The sequence below is a fragment of the Lygodium microphyllum genome, chromosome 13, assembly GCF_053477565.2.
Source record: "Lygodium microphyllum isolate KBCC chromosome 13, Lygodium_microphyllum_v1.1.10, whole genome shotgun sequence".
Lineage (NCBI taxonomy): Eukaryota > Viridiplantae > Streptophyta > Polypodiopsida > Schizaeales > Lygodiaceae > Lygodium > Lygodium microphyllum.
In genome coordinates, this window is record NC_141147.1 from 54667930 (window position 1) to 54686747 (window position 18818).

At 43.7% G+C, this 18818-nt stretch overlaps 1 protein-coding gene across 13 annotated transcripts in view; it reads right to left on the reverse strand.

Moving 5' to 3' along the window:
• Window positions 1-18818, reverse strand: part of LOC148026632 (Leucine-rich repeat (LRR) family protein) — a 139114-nt gene that overhangs the window by 116890 nt on the left and 3406 nt on the right. For all 13 annotated transcript variants that reach the window (XR_015692856.1, XR_015692858.1, XR_015692857.1 and 10 more), the window contains exon 3: window positions 6298-6344. Coding sequence is in view for 9 of the 13 variants with exons in the window: in XM_087691092.1 (XP_087547218.1) it covers window positions 6298-6344 (47 nt within the window). In the remaining 4 variants the exon portion in view is untranslated. The remainder of the gene's footprint in view (window positions 1-6297; window positions 6345-18818) is intronic.

The following is an 18818-nucleotide window of genomic DNA, read 5'->3' on the forward strand; positions in this document are numbered from 1 at the left end:
CCTTCTTCCAATGGCCAGTCTTTCCACAAATATGGCATGTGGAGTCTTTGTCCTTGTCCTTCTCCTTGTCCTTCTTGGACTTGTTATCCCCCTTCTTCTTCTTTTGGTCCTTCCCCTTCTTCTGAGAGGCTTGACCTGTCAACGCCTCGGTCTTGGAAGCATTCTGTCCCTTTAACTGTTCCTCTTGGTCCAAGACCATAGGAACCAACTCCTCCCACCGAAGAGTAGACTCTCGCCCCGAAGCAATAAGGGCAGAGTAAAATGTACCGAATCGTGGCGGCAACTGGGACAATAGTGTGATCGCCATGTCTTCGGAGGAGATCGGCTTCCCCGCATTCTGAACCTGCATCTGTAGCTGCCTTAGCTTGTTAATGTGTTCCCTTAGCGAAGAAGACTTATTGACGGACAAGGTCCGCATCTGTACCTCCAAAGAAACCCTCTTCATCAGGGTCATCCGATTGTACATTTGATCAAGCTCCAGCCATATCTCACGAGCCACCATCAAGTGCTCGATGTGAGCGATCACGGCTGTAGTGCATGATAGAAAGAGAAAGGATCGAATCCTGGCATTCAGTTTGTCCCAATGAGACTGGGCCCTGGCCAACTCCGCACGAGCATCGGAAGAGAGTTTGGACTCATCTCTTACCGAAGGCCGGTCAATATCTTCCTGTACCAACTCCGCCAAATCATAGGACTCCAGAATGGCCAACATCATAATGCGCCAAATGCGGTAGTTGTCGCCGTCGAGCTTCTGATCTGTAGGAAGAGCCGGTAGGACAGGCACCTTCCGGTCCATAATCGCCTGGAACTCCAGGTCCATCTCTGTAGACATCTTCACCTGCAATGCCTTCTCAAACGCAAAAGCAGCCCCCTCTGACTGAGTAGACTCAGCCTGCTAAGGCTCTTCAGCGTCCCAAAACTTCTTCACCCACCGGAGGCGATGAAAAAGCAAAACCTGCACTTTTAGGTTGAAAACTCAAACTTTCTCCGCGACAAACAGCAGTAAACAGCAGCAAATCCACCACCTGTACTCCTTTCCTGTGCGCCCACACTCGTTTCAGCCTTGTTCCAAGGCGCAGCCCTCCTGTTTGCCCTTAAACGCAAAAAAAACGCAAATTTGTGTCGCGATGGAAACTCCTCTTCAGGTTGATTCTGCGCTCAATCAGCCCTCAAACACTGCTCTGATACCATGTCAGAGTGCAGCGGTGCGGAAGCGTAGGACTAAGAGAGAGAGAACGCAGAGAGAGAAGGGAGAGAAAGAGACAGTGGACAATGAAGATCTGCTGTATAAAGAATGCTGAATACAAAGATATACACGGGCGCAGTGCACTGGACTGCGTGTCTCCACCTCGACGATGCAACCTCCTGTCCACCTCGAAGTCTGCTGCAGTCTGCACTGTCTGCTGTCTGAAATCTGTGAACAGAGACAGAAACTGCGCGTCACCGGTCTGTAATCTGCGTCAGAGAAGTGTGTACAGTCTGCTGAAAGTGTCGACTATAAATAGTCGAAAACTGCCACGAACTGGGGCGCCAGAAATAGGGCGCAGCCTGGAAGTAAGTCGGCCGACTGGGCTGCAGACAGTCGGACTGCCACGTGGCAGTCCGACTGTGCAGCTGCCCTGCTGGTCCGACTGTGCAGGCTATGATCTCTAACAGTCACATGGGGACAACTTACAGCCATGAGGTCTATCAAATCTGACAGCTGCCCACAGCATCATCACAACCAAAGTTGGAGCTCAAATGGACTAGGCAGCTGACATTTGTAAAGTGGCTAGCATGGCAGGCAGCAATGCAGCAGTCTGAGAAGTGGTGCAATGCAATTAATGGCTTCAGGACAGATTGGTGGCACTGGACAGATAGCAGGACCGGCTGAAAGAAATAGGAGACGCTCAGCAAGTGGCAGTGCAGACTATGGCAAGAGAGGCAAAGCAGGCAGAGTGGACAATGGGCACACAAAGCAAAGACAGCAGCAGCGCTAGCGCACAAGAACAGGCAACGTGCAAGAGCAGCTAGTGGCAATGCATAGAAATAGGCAGTGCAGAGGGCTGACCTAGCAGTACATTCAATGGTGCACCAGGTAGACTGTGGCAACACCTTACAGCAGTTTTGGCTAACCTGGGCAGAACTGACATAGCAGATGGATAAGCTGCATGATGCGACGGGCTCAGAAAACTCTGGAAGCAGCTGATGTGTTGCATGGTGGATGAGGTGGCAATAGTGGCTCTGATACCAATGCAGGATGATTTGGAGGAGCTAAGGTGGCTGAAGCTCCATGTTGGAGGGAAAAGTGAAGAGAGAAAAAGAAAGTGCATCCCTGGACCACTGCCTTCAACTGCATTGTGAGCCCTCTGCAGCTACCTGGTCTTCTCCCTCGGCAACAGTAGCAAGATTGGTTGTTTACTGCACTGGGGATCCATTCACAAAGGACCCTCTTCTCAGCCCACTCCCACAAGAGTGACTGTTCAACAGACTCCACCCCTTGATCCTACAGTTGTGTTTCTTCCTCACTTGTTCAGTATGCATTTAGCATTTGAGCATTCATTCTTCATTTGTGTTGGTGTCTAAGTTCATTATGTTAGTCATGTTCATACACTGTTTCCTCGGTAAACCTTACTGTATTCTCACAACATTTTCTTAGTTAGAAGTGGATTTCTCCACTCCCAAATCAATCAAACCTTCATATGCCCATGTATGAGAAGCAATATTCATTCATGTTCATGTGTTCATGTATGAGATGAGACGATTTGGTATTCACATATGTAGATTATCTAACCCTATCAATTACAAGCATTAAGCTACTTATTGTAAGATAGCGCTTAGTGTAGCAATTTGGCATGATAGATCTTTGGACTATGGTGGCACTCCTCATATATTTTGAATAAGCCACTTAATGCTTACAAGATACAAGAATACAAAGTTGTTTCTTGCTCTCTACAAACAAGTCACCACTCACAACACACTCTTGCTTGATACCCATCAGAATATCCTCCTTCGCATACTCACACACCTTCTAGACTCAAAGCTCTTAGACCATGATAGGAACTCAATATGGTGTGCGTGTGTTTCTTCATGAGGGGATAAAGAGCCTGAACTGCCATGGTGCCACACAAATCAAAACAAGCTCAATGGAGATGATAGCTTTGTGAGTAGTGTTTTTCAAGGGTCTCTCTATTACTTGCTCAGCTACTTGCATCAAAATCAACTAGCATAAGGTGCTAGGAGGTGTGCTTGCACCCCAAAATCCAAAAACCCTCAACTAAATGCAAGTGCATCTAACCTACCACAAGGCTTTATTTTCCTAATGTTGGAACAATATATGGCAAAGAATGTTGAAGCAAGGATTGCATAGTTATGATATCAGTCCATAAATGACAGTGAGCTGATATAGCCCATCGCCTTATAAACTTGTCCAAAGACAATCTCTAGTAGTCTAATCCTAACTGTATCATCTCTCCTAGTGTGTATGGGAGCAATACCATGGACAAACTTAATGTTTAAACCCAAAGCTGAAACATATAGAACCTCAACCAAAACAAATGCATGACCTCCTTGATATAGAAGGAAAGGAATGGTGTCCACAACATGAATCAACACTATAGACTTCCTTCAATGGCACGACTTCCCCATCTCATGCAATGTCAATCACCAATTCTTGTGATAAGTCATGTCACTAGCCGCTCTACTATCCACAAGACACAACTTTGACTTTGAAGAAGCTAATGCCATCTCATCCACATCACACAAAAAAATAACTAACAACTTGGTAGCCAATGTTGTTTTACAAGGCTCCTTCACAACCATGTTGAACTTCCTTGAGGCAATGGGAAAGCATACCCATTGATTTTGGAACTAGGCTACTCTAAACACCCAAAGTAATGATGCAACATGGACTATCATTGGTTGCTCCAAGAAAACATTATAATTCTTTAAGAAAAACTTCTGGAGCCCAATAGATGGCAACAATCTATCTATGCCCAATTCTAGGCCCACCTAAAAGCATTGAGAAAGATAGTATCATGAACCCATGCCTGAACAAAAAACAACAAATCCACAAGCAAACCATAAAGAGATGTAGGCTTACAACATTGACAACAGAGTTGTCAGGTACGAAAGGTACGTTACGATAAAATACGGTACTAAATGGTACCTTAAGATTTTATAAGGTACGGTACGATATTAGTATGCAAAAAAAAAAATAACTTGATTATTTTGGACTAAAGATAATAGAATAGATGTTTAAAGTCTAAATAGCAATACTATGAGAGTATATAAGATGAATATTTAAGGGTAGCATGCCAAAACCTCATGCCGCATGCTCAACGTGCACTACTATTACCTACAAGTTACAAGTACATAGATGAGCGTGCATACATCATACACGAAGGATCATACAAATAGGAGTAGCCTTGAGAGAGAAGGTTGAGAAAGAGAGAGGCTAGAGAGAGAGAGAGAGGCTTGAGAGAAAAAGAGGGTGTCAGAGACTTGAGAGAGAGAGAGAGAGAGAGAGAAGAAATAAAGAAATATGTAGGCTTGGGGAAGAGTGGCCAAAAAGGGCCAATTCTTTCATATTAAATCATACGAGAACATACGGTACAATACATAGATGGGAGTGGATATATCATACATGAAGGATCATACAAGAGAGATAAAAGATTGAGAGAGAGAGAGAGAGAGAGAGAGAGGCTTTGAGAGAAAAAGAGGGTGTGAGAGGCTTGAGAAAGGCTTGGGGAAGAGAGAAAGAAGAAAGAAAGAAAGAAAGTTATAGCCTTGGGGAAGAGTGGCCAAAAAGTGCTAATATTTTTGTACTAAATCGTATAAATACGTACGGTATGGTACCACATGGATCGTACCGTACGAATCAGTCCATACTATGTACGGAGACAACCCCGATTGACACCTACGAACAAGTGTGTCTCACTTTCAAAAAGTGAAATGTAGCCCATTGGTAGCCTCAAAGCTTATTGCAATTTCTGTCCATTCAAGAGAGGTGGTAGAAAAGCATGGCTGTTGATTCTAGAACTAGGCCACTCTAGACACCCAAAGAGAACGACGCAACATGAAGTTTGGAGTATCATTGATTGCTTCAGCAAAACACTTTGCTCCGTTAGAAAAACCTATAGGTGCATAAAAAATGGCAAACATGCATCTCGCCAAAACCTTTTATCCCTATTGGTGTACCTATGAGGGAGATAGTAATAAGAACCCATACTTAAGGGAACCAAACTTTAACTTGCAAACAACAAAATCAACAAACCAACCATAAGGAGGAGAAAGTATGCCTCTAGCCAAAACTTTTTATCCCTATTGGTCTACCTATGAGGGACATAGTAATTAGAACCCATCCTTACGGGAACCAAACTTTAACTTGCAAACAACAAAATCAACAAACCAAAGCACCAAACCATAAGACTCTAAGAGTCATGGGAAAACTCTGTAGCACCTTGACTATCATGTATAGCTATAGCCTCCTAGTGCCGCATACCATTAGAAGTTGCTCTCTAGGGAACCTAACACTGGCATGGTTTTGGCTTGAGCAATTGCAAACTGCATCTTGGGCTCTTGAACCTAGAGCTGTCTATCTATAATCGAAGATGGCTGCAGCTAGAACCACCAATTCATTCACCTTTATATAAGGTGACTTGAGTGCCTGACACCTACTGACTTGAGTGAATATCCAGTAAATTCAGTGCCTTGCTCTAAAGTGGGTGCCTACTTTGCCAGTGTGACCACAGCCCAGCTTGTCAATCTGCCAGCCTAGTTCCAAGCTTCCAAGCCTTTTGAGTCTAATTCTCATTTGCCCACCCCAATCCATCCTATGTTCATTGTACTCCCGCATGACATTACAAACAAACCATCATAACCATTTATTGGATAGGGCAAAGAGACAACAAAGGTGGAAAAAACTTCAATCCAACAAACGGTATGGACACCAAAATATTGGATAAATGTATATCAATAATGATGTAATCCTGAAGTAGTTTTACCAGACTTCACTTTTCAATAATACAACTCTGCTATTAAAGCAGCAGTTCTTGTGAAAATTAGAAGACTCGTTCTTTGAGTAGGTTAAGTGCTTTTATGGTGCAGTCTAGCTTCTACAGAATTCTACCACAACTTTGTTGTAATTCGCATTTTTGGCTGATACAATTGTGTGAAGGTGCAGCCAGGGACGTTATAGTATTAGAATGCTCAACAAGACAATTAAGTAGAATTTCAATGAAAATTTAAAAATCCCCAGAAAATTACCAAAACCAACAAAGTATTTGACTTCAAAACAAAATTGGGTAGAAAACTTACTAGTCGTTGAAGATTAACTAGCCCACCAATATCCACAGGAAGATCAACTACACAAAAAGAAAACAAGTATAATCATTCATCATTGCATGTATTTAGTAGCCAAAGCAAAAGAAGCCATAAGATCTATACTGCAATCTACAAACAGATTGATACTAGAAAACAGCAGACATTGTAACATTGCTCAAATGATCCAAGAATCTCTGCATATTTATGCAACAATGAGTCCCGTTTCATGAATAGCAGTAGGACGGCTAGGTAAGACTTGTGCTTTAGACAAAAGCATCTCTTCTAGACATAAAGGTGGGAGTCATTCTACAACATAGGCCCATCATAATGTGCAGCCACTCCTGTTAAACCTTTACTAAAATTGCACATTATATTATCTTGAAACCCATGGTTAAACATCTATTTAGCTGGCTCAAATATATATATTCAACTTTAGCATCTGGGTTGCATGATGTAAATATGATTTATCGAAAAGGAGAAAACATGAAGCAGAGCAAATCTGCATTCAACTTGACTGTTATGGTCATGTGCGAAAGAAAACTGTCTTCCTCCTCTTCTTTCTTCCACACAAAAGAACTAAGTCTACAACATAATAAATGACTAATATGAAAGTACCACAACGTATGTACACATCATAGTTACCTGGAACGGGGAACGGGAACAGGAATGGGACCCCCTGGAACGGGGGGAACGTCCAAGGTTGGGGAACGGGAACGGGGGGAACGGCACATGTCTTAAGTGCCCCAAATATGCCCTGCATGACCCAAATTGCCCCAAAGAATGTCCCTCTAGTTGCCCCAATACCCCTCAATGCTTGAAATTGACCCAAATGTCCCAAAATTGACTCGATTACCCCCATAGCTCCAAATTGCCTTGAATTGCCCCAATTATCCCAATTTCCCTTGAAATTAGACAATATAAATGCATGAATACCTTGGAATTGAGGATAGGCTGAAATTTGATTCTGATTTGCAAGAGTTGATAAAGCATCAAATTTGAACTTTGCATGGACTCCTAATTAGCTTGTGGGTTGTCTTGACACTTTGAATCTTCAACGAGAGAGAGAGAGAGAGAGAGATTATTTACGGAAAAGAGAGAGAGAGAGAGATTAGTGTGTGCACATTTGGCAATGAAGATGGGTGAATATGTGGTAGGAGGACTGTGACCCAATCAAAAAGAAAAAATGGGAAAAAACGTCAATTTTCAGTCAACAAGCCTGGAACGGCCGTTCCAAACAAGAAACGGCAGGGAACGGCAAGGAACGGTAGGGAACGGCCTTGGGAATGGCATGTTCCCTGGCCGTTTCACCTCCTTGGAGGGTTTGGAACGCATTAGGCCGTTCCTACAGGCCGGAATGGCCGTTCCCTGTTTCTATGGTACACATAGTCACTATCAAAAAGTGAATGCAATGATGGAAGCATGGAAAACCACTATAGTAGACTGCTAACATTAGAGACAAAGGAAAGAGAAACACTGCAAAAGAAAAGAACACTGCACGAAGAACTCCAAAGCAAAGAGAAGCTTGGGAAATGGAATCTATATACCAAGAGATGAGACTGTACAAATCCAACGTGAGTCACTTGTTATCAAGGCACCAGCACCAATTTCCTCGAAAACAAAAATCTTGCTAAGTATCCAATGTGGATCAAGAAATTTGTGTACAAATCACCCAACCCTTGGGACGTACTACTGCTCCAGGTGGCGAAGAGACAACATCGAGGTGCCAAATCTTCCCGTTGAGGAGGTGAATGACAAATGATACAAAAGATTGTAGAGGAGGAGTGCCCAGTATATAGGCCAAATCAATGCCAAAAATTATGTCAAGTCGGCCAACAATAAATGCCCTAAACACCATGAAAATGACAAATATAAAATGCCTAAAATATTTAGAATTGTGTCCAACCCTCTCTAGCATGCACAAACTTACACATGAACTTACTTATCCACTAAGGCCCTCTCTCAAATCATGGGTGATCTAGTATAATATAATAATGATACAATGATAAGAACTCATCAAAGTCCATACAACAATAACCACCAGCAGAGAACCATGGATATCCATGTAGGGAGTGGCCAGCCCAATATCAAGATGCCTCAAAGAGAATTTGATGTCAATGTCGATCTTACCAGCTCCTAAAAAGAGAGAAGAATCAAAGCAGCTCTCAATATCTATCAACAATGTCTCACAGTACCATACAAAACTATCCTGTCAAAATGCCTCTGAACACATGTGACCATGGATTCCCCACCTACTAAAGTGTCCCCTCATGTGAGCTCAGACTAGGAGCCAATCTAGCTCTCTATCAAAGAACCAGCTCATCATGAACCTAGATGTCAATCCCAACTCCAAGATTTGAACTTGCCAAACTTCATTTGATGCGTCACGGAAATCCATCTCTGGAACCTGTGCACCTGTATACCTGTATATATGAGGTTCACCTACCCCATCTCACACCTCTCACACTCCCTCTCTAGCAACAAATAGTCATGAGGGATGACTGCATCACCTACATTAGCAACCTCGAAGGAAGGCCCTTGCAGCCATTCTCGAGGCCACATAGCTAGAGTCTAAACCTAGACCTAGAGATGAGGAAGACTCATTGAGAGAGGCGTCACCCTTCGTCACCGTCTGCGCCTCCTTCTTCTGTAAAGCTAACCATGTCCCGCATTTCTTTTGCAAGTGTCTCTTCTTGCCACAATAATAGCATTGAGACTTCTTCTTCTTCTTCCATATGTCAACCCTCTTTGAAACTAGAACATCTGAAGCACCAAGAGATAGCATCCTCACAAAAAACTAAATCTAAACACAACTAGTCTTCAACATAAAACTTGTGGATGAGTAACGAATATCTACATGCTGACCATTAGAAGGAGATGCCAAAGCCATGATGAGGGAGACAGAGAGAAGAGGAAGAAAGGCAAGGGATCTTTAGAGGGAAAAGTATGCCAAAAATATAGACTCACAAGATTGCATGAGTTCAAAGCAGTAAAGAAAGCACATAGAGAAAAGACCAATAGTAACCGGAATGTAGTGATGAGAATATGACAACTAGATGCACATGAACCCCCTCTAAAGTTGAGTAGTGTATCACAAAGTGAAAAGACAAACCAAAACTGCCAAAAAGCAGCCTGGAACTTGTCGCCCAGCCCTGTACAAAAGCAAAAAAACAAAACACAAAGGCTGATCAGAAAAATGCAGACAGTAGCTGCAGTAAATGCAATCAATGTGCAAAAGAACAGGTTGTCTCAGCCAGCAGACACCAAAACGCTGATATGGAAGGGTCAATAACAACTCCCCAGCCCTCGAACAGCCCCAAAAAACTGTAGACACACACAGCAAACTGCAAAATGCTAAGAAACAGTAAAAAACAGGCTGAAAATGAGTAAAGAATGGTCACCCAAGCTGTAAATCAGTCACAGCAGCAAGAACAGGTCCAAGTGGTAGACGAAAAGTCAAAAACGCAGACCTACATTGGCATAAAACAGCAACAAGAACAAGGATCCTAAAATCTAATACCATTTCAAAAGTAGATGCAGTGATGGAAGCATGGAAAACTAGTATAATAGGCTGTTAAACACGAGAGAGAGAGAGAGAGAGAGAGTATATTAACGTCTCTAAAAGGCCAATGTGGCCTATGAGACCAAAGCAGTACATACAATGATGGTGTGTTTCTCATCTAGAACGAGAAAAAAGATGAAAAACATGCCTATAAGACTGAAAAGGAAATGAAATAGTGTCCCATAAAAGGGAAACATGTCAGTGATCTAAAAGTGAGAGTACAGAAAGGAAAACTCTCCATCAATGATATGTCTGTTCTCTAGGGAGGTGTATCTCTGCATAGCTGAGGCGTCTTGGCATCTGTCTCCTGTGGCGCTCAATGATGGCTTTAATTTGTCTGTGGTGTGGATGTCTAGGCCTTCGTCCGGGTGGACATGGGCGCCTAGACCGGCTAAGTGCCACTGCTCTATCCAAAGGGACACCTACAGAAGATGAGGTCCAATGATGATGTACTCCTGTAGGCTGTGTGGCAGTAGTAGTGGTATCTGCCATACTCTGTCGTGTATCCATGAAAAAGTCAGTGACTGCTCTCTGTCTATGTGAGCCGAGCTGTGGGGGCCTCCTACTCCGTAGAATTGTTGCTCTGCGCCTCTGGAGCTCCAAGAGGAAAAATCCCAAGCATCTCTGATCCTCATACTGCATGATCCGTCTCAGGGGTCCAAAACCCTCTCGAAACAGACAATGGTATCTACCTCGTATGTCGTAATATACAGTGCATCGGCAAATGTAGTGTTCCTCTGTCTCTGGCTCTCTGTCGCATAGTGGGCATATGCGTTCTTCTGTCTGTATACCCTCCCATCTGCCTGTCTCAATCCTCAGGTGGTGGGATGAGGTGCGGATCTGACCAATAACTGTGCGTAGTCCATGAGGCAGCTGTGTGTCCATGTAATTGGGTCGGGTGATGAAACCATCCTCAGATACCTGGAGGAAGTGGGTCTGGTAGTGTGCCATCCTCGAGCCATGGGGCGAGGGGGGTCGGATCCAGGTCTTCTCCGTATCTAACTTCAGTATGTCTGCTCTGATCACATGGTTTAGCTCTGATCGGCTTAGGTCAAGTGTAGGGCAATCCAGGCTATAGTCAAAGGGGGGTAGTCTGTCAATCTGCAAACCATGTAGACGCATCCATGTACTCATCTAAGCATACCAACAGTGTCTGTCACCGTCTGCTGCTAGTTGTCTAGAAGAGGCCAGGGCTAGCCGTGGGTATCTATCTTGGGGGAGCTCCCATAGTCTATGTATGAAATTCACTGCCTGAACCAAGGCCTCAGCCACCATGGGTGATGCCCCCAACTCAGCTCTGATAATCTCATGTGGGGTCGAGCTCTTCGCTCGTATCATGCGTGAGATCATCATGACCAGTGGTCTTTCCATATGCTCCCATCCATCATAGTATTCCTTCTCTGGTCCATCCCGGTCTCCCAAAGGCTGTCTCCTCGTGTGAAACAGACTCGGACCCCAAATAGCTGCCCCATATAGGAGTGTGGGTGTAACCAAGGTGTCAAAAAGCCACAGTTTGGTGCGCGGCTCATGAAATTGTATGTGAGCACATTGCCTCTCCAATGCCCCTAAGGCTGCATATGCCTTTGCCAAACGAGCCTCTGATGTCTCTCTCCAAGAGAACTGTGGTCCCTTCAATGTGACCCCCAAATAAACATACTGCCTAACCATCTCCACTGGCTCTCCGTCAAAAGTAAACTGGTGCTCAACTCTTGTCACCCAAGCAGCTGAAGTGTTAAATACCATAACTTTAGTTTTCCCAAGGTTCACCTTAAGATCTCTATCTCTGCAAAAAGCTGATAATGCATCCAAGTGTCTATTTAGTCCCTCAGGTGAGTCAGATATAAGTACAATATCATCGGCATAAAGCAGTAATGGTATCAGCACTCCAGCTAGGCTGGCTCCGGCCCCACCCGTCCTATCCACATATTCTGAAATTTCATCTATATACAGCCCAAAAAGTGTCGGTGAAAGTGGACAGCCTTGTTTCACCCCAATGGTGCTATTGACTGTATTTGAGATGCCCTCAAGTGTTCGTACTCTGCCTGTCACTGTCTCATATAGGGCATAGATACTCCACTGTATCTCTACGGGCACATCAATGTTTTGCATTCTTTTCATGAGTCTAGCACGTGGCACTGTGTCAAAGGCCTTGCGAAAGTCCACAAAACAGCAATAGATCTTTTTCTTGAATGCCTTGCCTTCTTCAATGATTGCCCTCAACGTAAAGATATGGTCTAGAGTTGTATATCCCCTCCTGAAGCCAGCTTGGCCTTTTGACCTCAGGCCATGCATCTCGGCCCATTCACTCAACGCTTGTTCCACGATAGAGCCATATGTCTTGGCCAGCATGTGTCCAATCATGATAGTTCGGTAGTTACTAGGTAGCGCGGGGTCTCCACTCTTAAAGAGCGGCACAATAATATGGTCCGACCAACAGGTTGGAAATCCCTCACAAACTGCCCTATTAAAGATGTGAGCCAGCGTTGGTGCCAGAATATCACAGGCATGCGTGAAGTGTTCAGCCACTAAACCCTCATGGTCTTGGGCTCTTCCATTTTTCAGCTTCCATATGGCATTCCTCACTTTTTTTTCTGTGAAAAATCTGCAATTTGCTGGTCTTGAGGTTGAGGGGAGTGGCATAGGCTCTTGGCCAGGGATATCATAGAGTGTGCAAGCATATCCATGCCAATCATCCGGTCTAGTAATTTGTAGGGGTGGCTGGCTCTCATGCATCTTTTTCCATGCTCTCTTGCTGTCCTGCCCCAAGAACATGGAATACATTTCTGTTTCTAGTCTACTCAGGTATTCCTACTTCTTTTTGCGTACCAACCGTCTGAAGAGTGTTCGAGCATGCTTATGGGTGCATATAGTAACGTCTACACAAAAGTTATATTAACGTCTACAAAAGGCCAAGTTGGCCTATGAGAGAGAGAGAGAGAGAGAGAGAGGAAAGAGAAACACTACAAAAGAAAAGAACACTACACAAAGAACTCAGAAGCAAAAAGATACTTGGAAAATGGAATCCATATACCAAGGATATGAGACAATATAAATCCAATGTGAATCACTGGCTGTCAAGGCACTAGCACCGGCTCCCTCTCTCCATCAGAACCTAGGGAGGTGAATGACAAATGATACAAAAGACTGTGGTGGAGAAGTTCCCAATATTTAGGCCAAATCAATGCCATAAATGATGTCAGGTCAGCCAGCAATGGATGCCCTAAACACCATGAAAATGACGAATATAAAATGCTTAACATATCTAGAATGTGCCCAACCCTCTCTGGCATGCACAACGTCATACATGAACTGACATATCCACTAACAGTCACTAAGTATGAACCCACTAAGGAAAGAAGACGTGGCACAATGAATGTGCTATAACCAAGGATGGACTATGTGGGCGTAGTCCAACTGTAGAATCACTGATATATCCTCATATCAGTCACCTAACATGCCAGTGAGTAATATCCTACCACATCAGCAAGGCACATAGTGGATGCTAGCTCATCATCGGAAGCCGTAGGATGCCTAGCGACAACAATGGAGATGTAGGAGGATGCTGATGATTGCTGAAATTGACAAATGCAGCAAAAGAGGTGTCTACAAGGGCTTGCAATGGCTATCTAGGGCCAAACACAACAATGGAAGAAGCGCCAAGCACCAAGTAACAGCTAGAAGGGCAATCACTAGGGGCTGGAGTAGCAAATGGAGTGGTAGCAACAGTCACAAAGGCTAGACAGCCACGTGGAAAAGGCCGATGGCGAAGATCTTCACATTGTCTTGGAATTCTGTGTATAGGATGTAAAATAAATTGATCATTTGCATTCATGAGGCTCTTGATGGCTAATCACAAGAGTAAGTTACAAGGTGTTTTCTAGGCTTGGAAAGCTTAAGTTTCATAAGGTTGCTTCATATGACATGGTATATATGTTATTGGATAATAGCATAGCTTGGATGTAAACCTCATGTCCTGACTACATGAGACTGTGAAGGGGTTGATCCAAAAGCATATATGTAACAAGTTCATTATGATGAGAAACCACTTAGTTAAAGAAGTTGACTATGTCTATGCCCATGTAATATTGTATATGCTTTAGGCATGCTTTATGTGACTTATGTGATGCATGACTTAGTCAAGAGATAGTGAAGACTTAAATGAAGAGCACCAACGCAATTTTCGGCGCAAAACAAGGGCGCAAGCTAGGAGAAGAAGATCTAAAGCATTTGCATCATGTATGTGCTACACAAAGTGGAGTTTTTACCATGCAACTCAAGCTTGGGAGTAAAGGAGCGGAGGAACCTTCATCTCTTGCCAAGTAAGTAGCACTTGTGTTCATGCAATGGCGGAGAAAGAGCAGCATTTGTGGCTGTCCAAACAAGGCAAGAACAGGGTATTTGTGGGCAACAGCCCTTCTCTTCTTCTTCTTCTTCTTCTTCATTCTTGATCACTCTTGAGCATTGGAAGGCTTGATTCAAGTTGTCATTGCATGGGCATTGTGAGAGAAGCATCAAAGGAAGAATGCGCAACAACAGGGAAAATGTTCGTTTTAACTTTTTTATTTAAAATATATATATGCCGCGCTCAATCGGCCATTCCAAGCAAGGAACAACCAAGGAACGGGGAAAGGAACGTGCTAGAACGTTCCACCAACATGGGTTTAGTCCTCCCAGAACACGTTAATCCATTCCTAAGTGCCGAAACGGGTGTTCCTAGTCTCTATCCCACGCAAGTACCAAGCCGTGTAAGACCATGAACAAACTAAAGGTCAAAACCTAAATCCAATACATAGAGAACTTTGGCCGAAGAAGATTGCTTGTTTGGTAGTAAAAGAATAGTCCCCACCCCTCTAAACCAAAACAATAGAATTGTCACAATGGTGACAATACCCCCTCTGGAACTCATGTCCTCAAGCCAATCTTGTCTATAGGTCATGTGAAAAGAGGAACCACTATCCACAAGCCAAGGCTTCTCCTCAGCAAAAGTAGCAAGATTTGTATCCTCCTCGACAAACACATGCACAATAACAAACTATACCGTAGCAAGGGTGGCCTTTGTATCCTTCAAATCCTTCTCCTTTGGCTTTAATGGGGATACTTTTTGCCAACACTTCTCTTTAAGATGAGTGCCCTTTCCGCAGTGTGGACACTCAAGTTGCCTCTTCTTCTCATCCTTTTTGTCTCCTACTTCTTGTCCTTGGCCCATGCCTTCTTTTTCTTCCCTCAACTTGTACCTGCAATAAATGCCTTACTGGAGCTGAAACCATTGGCTCCAACCTCTCTAAGTCACTCCTCAAGCTCCAAGACAAGCGGTGAAAGCTCCTCCCATAAGAGTGTCTCGCAGGTCCTCCATGTGATAAGGCTAGTGTAGAAGACATCCAATCGAGAAGATGGCAAATGAGTCAAAGGGATCATAGCCATATCTTCAAAGGATATCATCCGACCAAGAGAGACAAGCTCACCCCTCATGTCCTCTATCTTCGTGATATGCTCCCCCATAGAAAAGGAGTCATCAAGATTGAGCATCTACAACTTCTTGACAAGGGAAATCTTATGGGCAAACATCTTGTGCTAATACAAAGACGCAAGCTTCTTCCACACTTCCATTGCAATCTTCAACCTACAAACATGCGCAAGGACGGAATCCTACAAACTCATAAAGAGAAAGTATTTTAATGCATCTAGAATGTCTCATTGGATTGCTTGTCTTCGTGTGTCAAGATATTCGAGATGTACCTATAATTATGGACTAACTTATGGTCATGGTTTATGCCTGCAAGGATACACTAATTCTGACTAAGCAAGAGATCATGACACCTAATAATCCTATGTCGCCTCTCTCTACACCTTTAGCATAGCAACCATCTCTTCGGCTAGCCATAAGCAAGAGACGATGGTGGCTTCCAGGGCTAAGGTAGAGTATCGAGCTCTCTTCGATGTTACTACAAGGGCCATCTATATGAGAAACTTGTTGGCCACACTACAATTTCCTTGTGGGTCGCCTATAGTTGTCTACTGTGACAACCAAAGTGCCATTGCCCTTGCAAGCAATCTTATTATCACCTCTCAGACACAACATGTGGCGGTTCAATTCTACTTTACCAAAGAGCAAGTTGAGCTAGGCACCATTCATCTAGACTTTGTATCACCTTTTTTTCTCATAGCATAATTCAATGCATCATCACCGTATTTTTTTTGTATTTTTGAGTTTCTCTTCTCTCTGAATGTTTGCGATACACACTGTGTTACTCCACACAAACCTTGTTGTCTCTCTGCTCTGTCACTTATTTTGACATGGTATCAAAGCATACATGTTATTTTGACACAATGGTCTTGTCCATGGACATTTTGAACTTGCCAAGCATCAATCATCCCTTTACCTTTGGCATTCTATGCCCATCTAGGCAAGGTGGAGATCTGCAATCTTGGGTGGCACATTTCTAGACATAGCAAAAAAATTTCAGCAGATCAAACAGACAGGTCGGTGCATTTCCTGTGAGAGAGTGCAACGGAAGAAGAAACTCGAACACACAAGAAGAGAGAGACAATCTGCAAGAGAAGAAGAAAAGAAACCTGTACTGAACAAGGAACAAATGCTGAATACACAAGGACTAATCAGTCCTTGCACGTAGTCCACAGTGTCAATGAGGGCAACAGATCAAGCTGATGATGACAACACCACCAAAGACGGAGGAAAATGACGGAGTCGGAGTGTGCACCTGCCAAGAAAGGAGGGAAGATAATAATCTAACTGATTGCCAAGTGGGAAATGGCTATAAACAGCCAAAAATCCCAAAAACTAGCCGATCTGAAATTTGGGGCCAAAAATATATCTAACCAGCATTTAATGCTAGTAAAAGTGCCAAAAATGCTTAGAAAAATACAAAAAGAGTGCACAATGTCCGGCGGCAGGTGAGACAAGCTGAGAATGCAAAAACTACCCTGGGAAATGCAAATAAAATCCTGACTGGAGGAGAAAATGCACTCAAATGCAATAAATTGAGTGATCTAGAATGAGCTACCTTCTCCGTCAAAACAAGTGATAGACAAGTCAGAGCTCCTAAAGTTCTCGTCTGACTCAGACTAAAGCTCACAACTAGGAGATGACAAGGCATGGCAAACATGACTGCTAACACCCCCTCTCAGATGCTGGATGTGGCAAAAGACCAAGGGAGAAACGGATCATGGAGTGGCAAGAGAAATGCAAATGTCCATAAAGTCTGTCGATGAAGACTACTAATGAAGAAGCTCCTCATAATCTTGGGAAGCCCCCTCTAAAACAATAGGGACCACGAAATCCACAGTTGCATCACCAAGATCGTTCCCTCTAAAAGGGACGGGGAGTACGAGGGAACCACCGAAGGAGAGGGTGGGGGATGGGAAGGAGCCTGTGGAAAAGAGGATGCACAAGTGGAAACGGGTGTAGCAATAGACAACTGCCTCGGAGGACCCTGCATAAGAGAAGGGGAATGGAGCCTGTAAAGCCCGCTCTCCTGCCAACCTCTTGCGATAAGAGCCCCTATAGAAGAATCCTCAATACAAACGGCCTACTCGGTGAAGACAACTCAGATACCAAGCCTTGTAAGGCCATAAACTAAGAGAAGTGGAAAGCCAAGTCCAAAACATAAAGAGCTTGTGAATGGGAGCTCAATGCGCGATCAAGAAATAAAAACAAAGAGCCAACACCACAAACAGGCACCGAAACAATCACCAACAATGACTGAACCCTTAAAAGGTCATAGATCCTGCAACAAATCACCTCGTAGAATCATATGACTAAAAGCTCCACTATCAACCAGCTAAGGCCTCTCGGAACATGAGGCAACCATGGAAAAAGACTCCTCCAAGTCAACAATATGAAGGAACGTTGACTCATGGGTAACTACTAGAATAGAGGTAAAAGGCTCATATTCGTTAGCTCCATCCTTTGCTCCCGAACGAAGGTGAGGGTACTTCTTCAAACATTCCTCCTCTAGATGTGTCTCCTTCCCATAGTATGGGCATTTAGGTTTCTCCGAGTCATAGTCAAAACCTAAAGAACTCTCTTGGCTTTTAGCCTTTGACCTCCCTTTCTTTAGTGTCCCCCCTCCCGAACTTGGAACAAAAGCTTTGGTGGAGGTGGATCCACTAGCTACCTCTTTGGCACACTCGTCATGCTCCAAAACAAGCGGGGCAAGCTCCTCCCATAGATGCTTCTTACGGATCCTCAATGTAAAAAGGTTGGTATAGAAAACATCAAACCGGGGAGATAGCAACTGAGTCAAAAGAATCATGGCCATATCCTTTGAAGAGATCCTCCTACCAAGGGACACAAGCTCATCCCTCGTATCCTCCAACCTGTTGATATAATCCTTTATGAAAGAAGAATCATCAATAGCAAGCATCCAAAATTTCTTCTAAAGAGTAATCCAATGGGCAAATATCTTCTGACGGTACAAAGAAGCAAGCTTTGTCTACACTTCCGCTCCTTCCACAACCTATACACATCCACTAGGACCAAATCCTGTAAGCTCCTAAAGAGGAAAGATCGAGATCTCAAGTTGAGCTGATCACATAAGACCGCACGATCCGTCGATGATCCAATGGTGGGATCCTCCATTGGATGGGGAATAGGGTAGGTAACAAACTCCCAAAAATCGAAAGTATCAAGGATACACTCCACCTTACATGACCAAAACGAGTAGTTGAAACCATCAAGCCATTCTTCTTTGGGCAAAGAAGAGAGTACATGCACATATATAGAGGGTGCCATAAAAGGCATATGAAGGCCAACAGAACAAGCCTTCTGTGAAACATAAAGAGAACGAGAGAGATCTCGTACAAACGGGCTAGGTGACCTCCGATTGTCGCATGAACTAGCATGAAAATCTCTCCATCTCTCAAAGGAAGGAATGGAGACCTCATCCCTTGAGTCAGCAAGAACTGGGGATAAAACATCTTCGTATATATCTGCAAA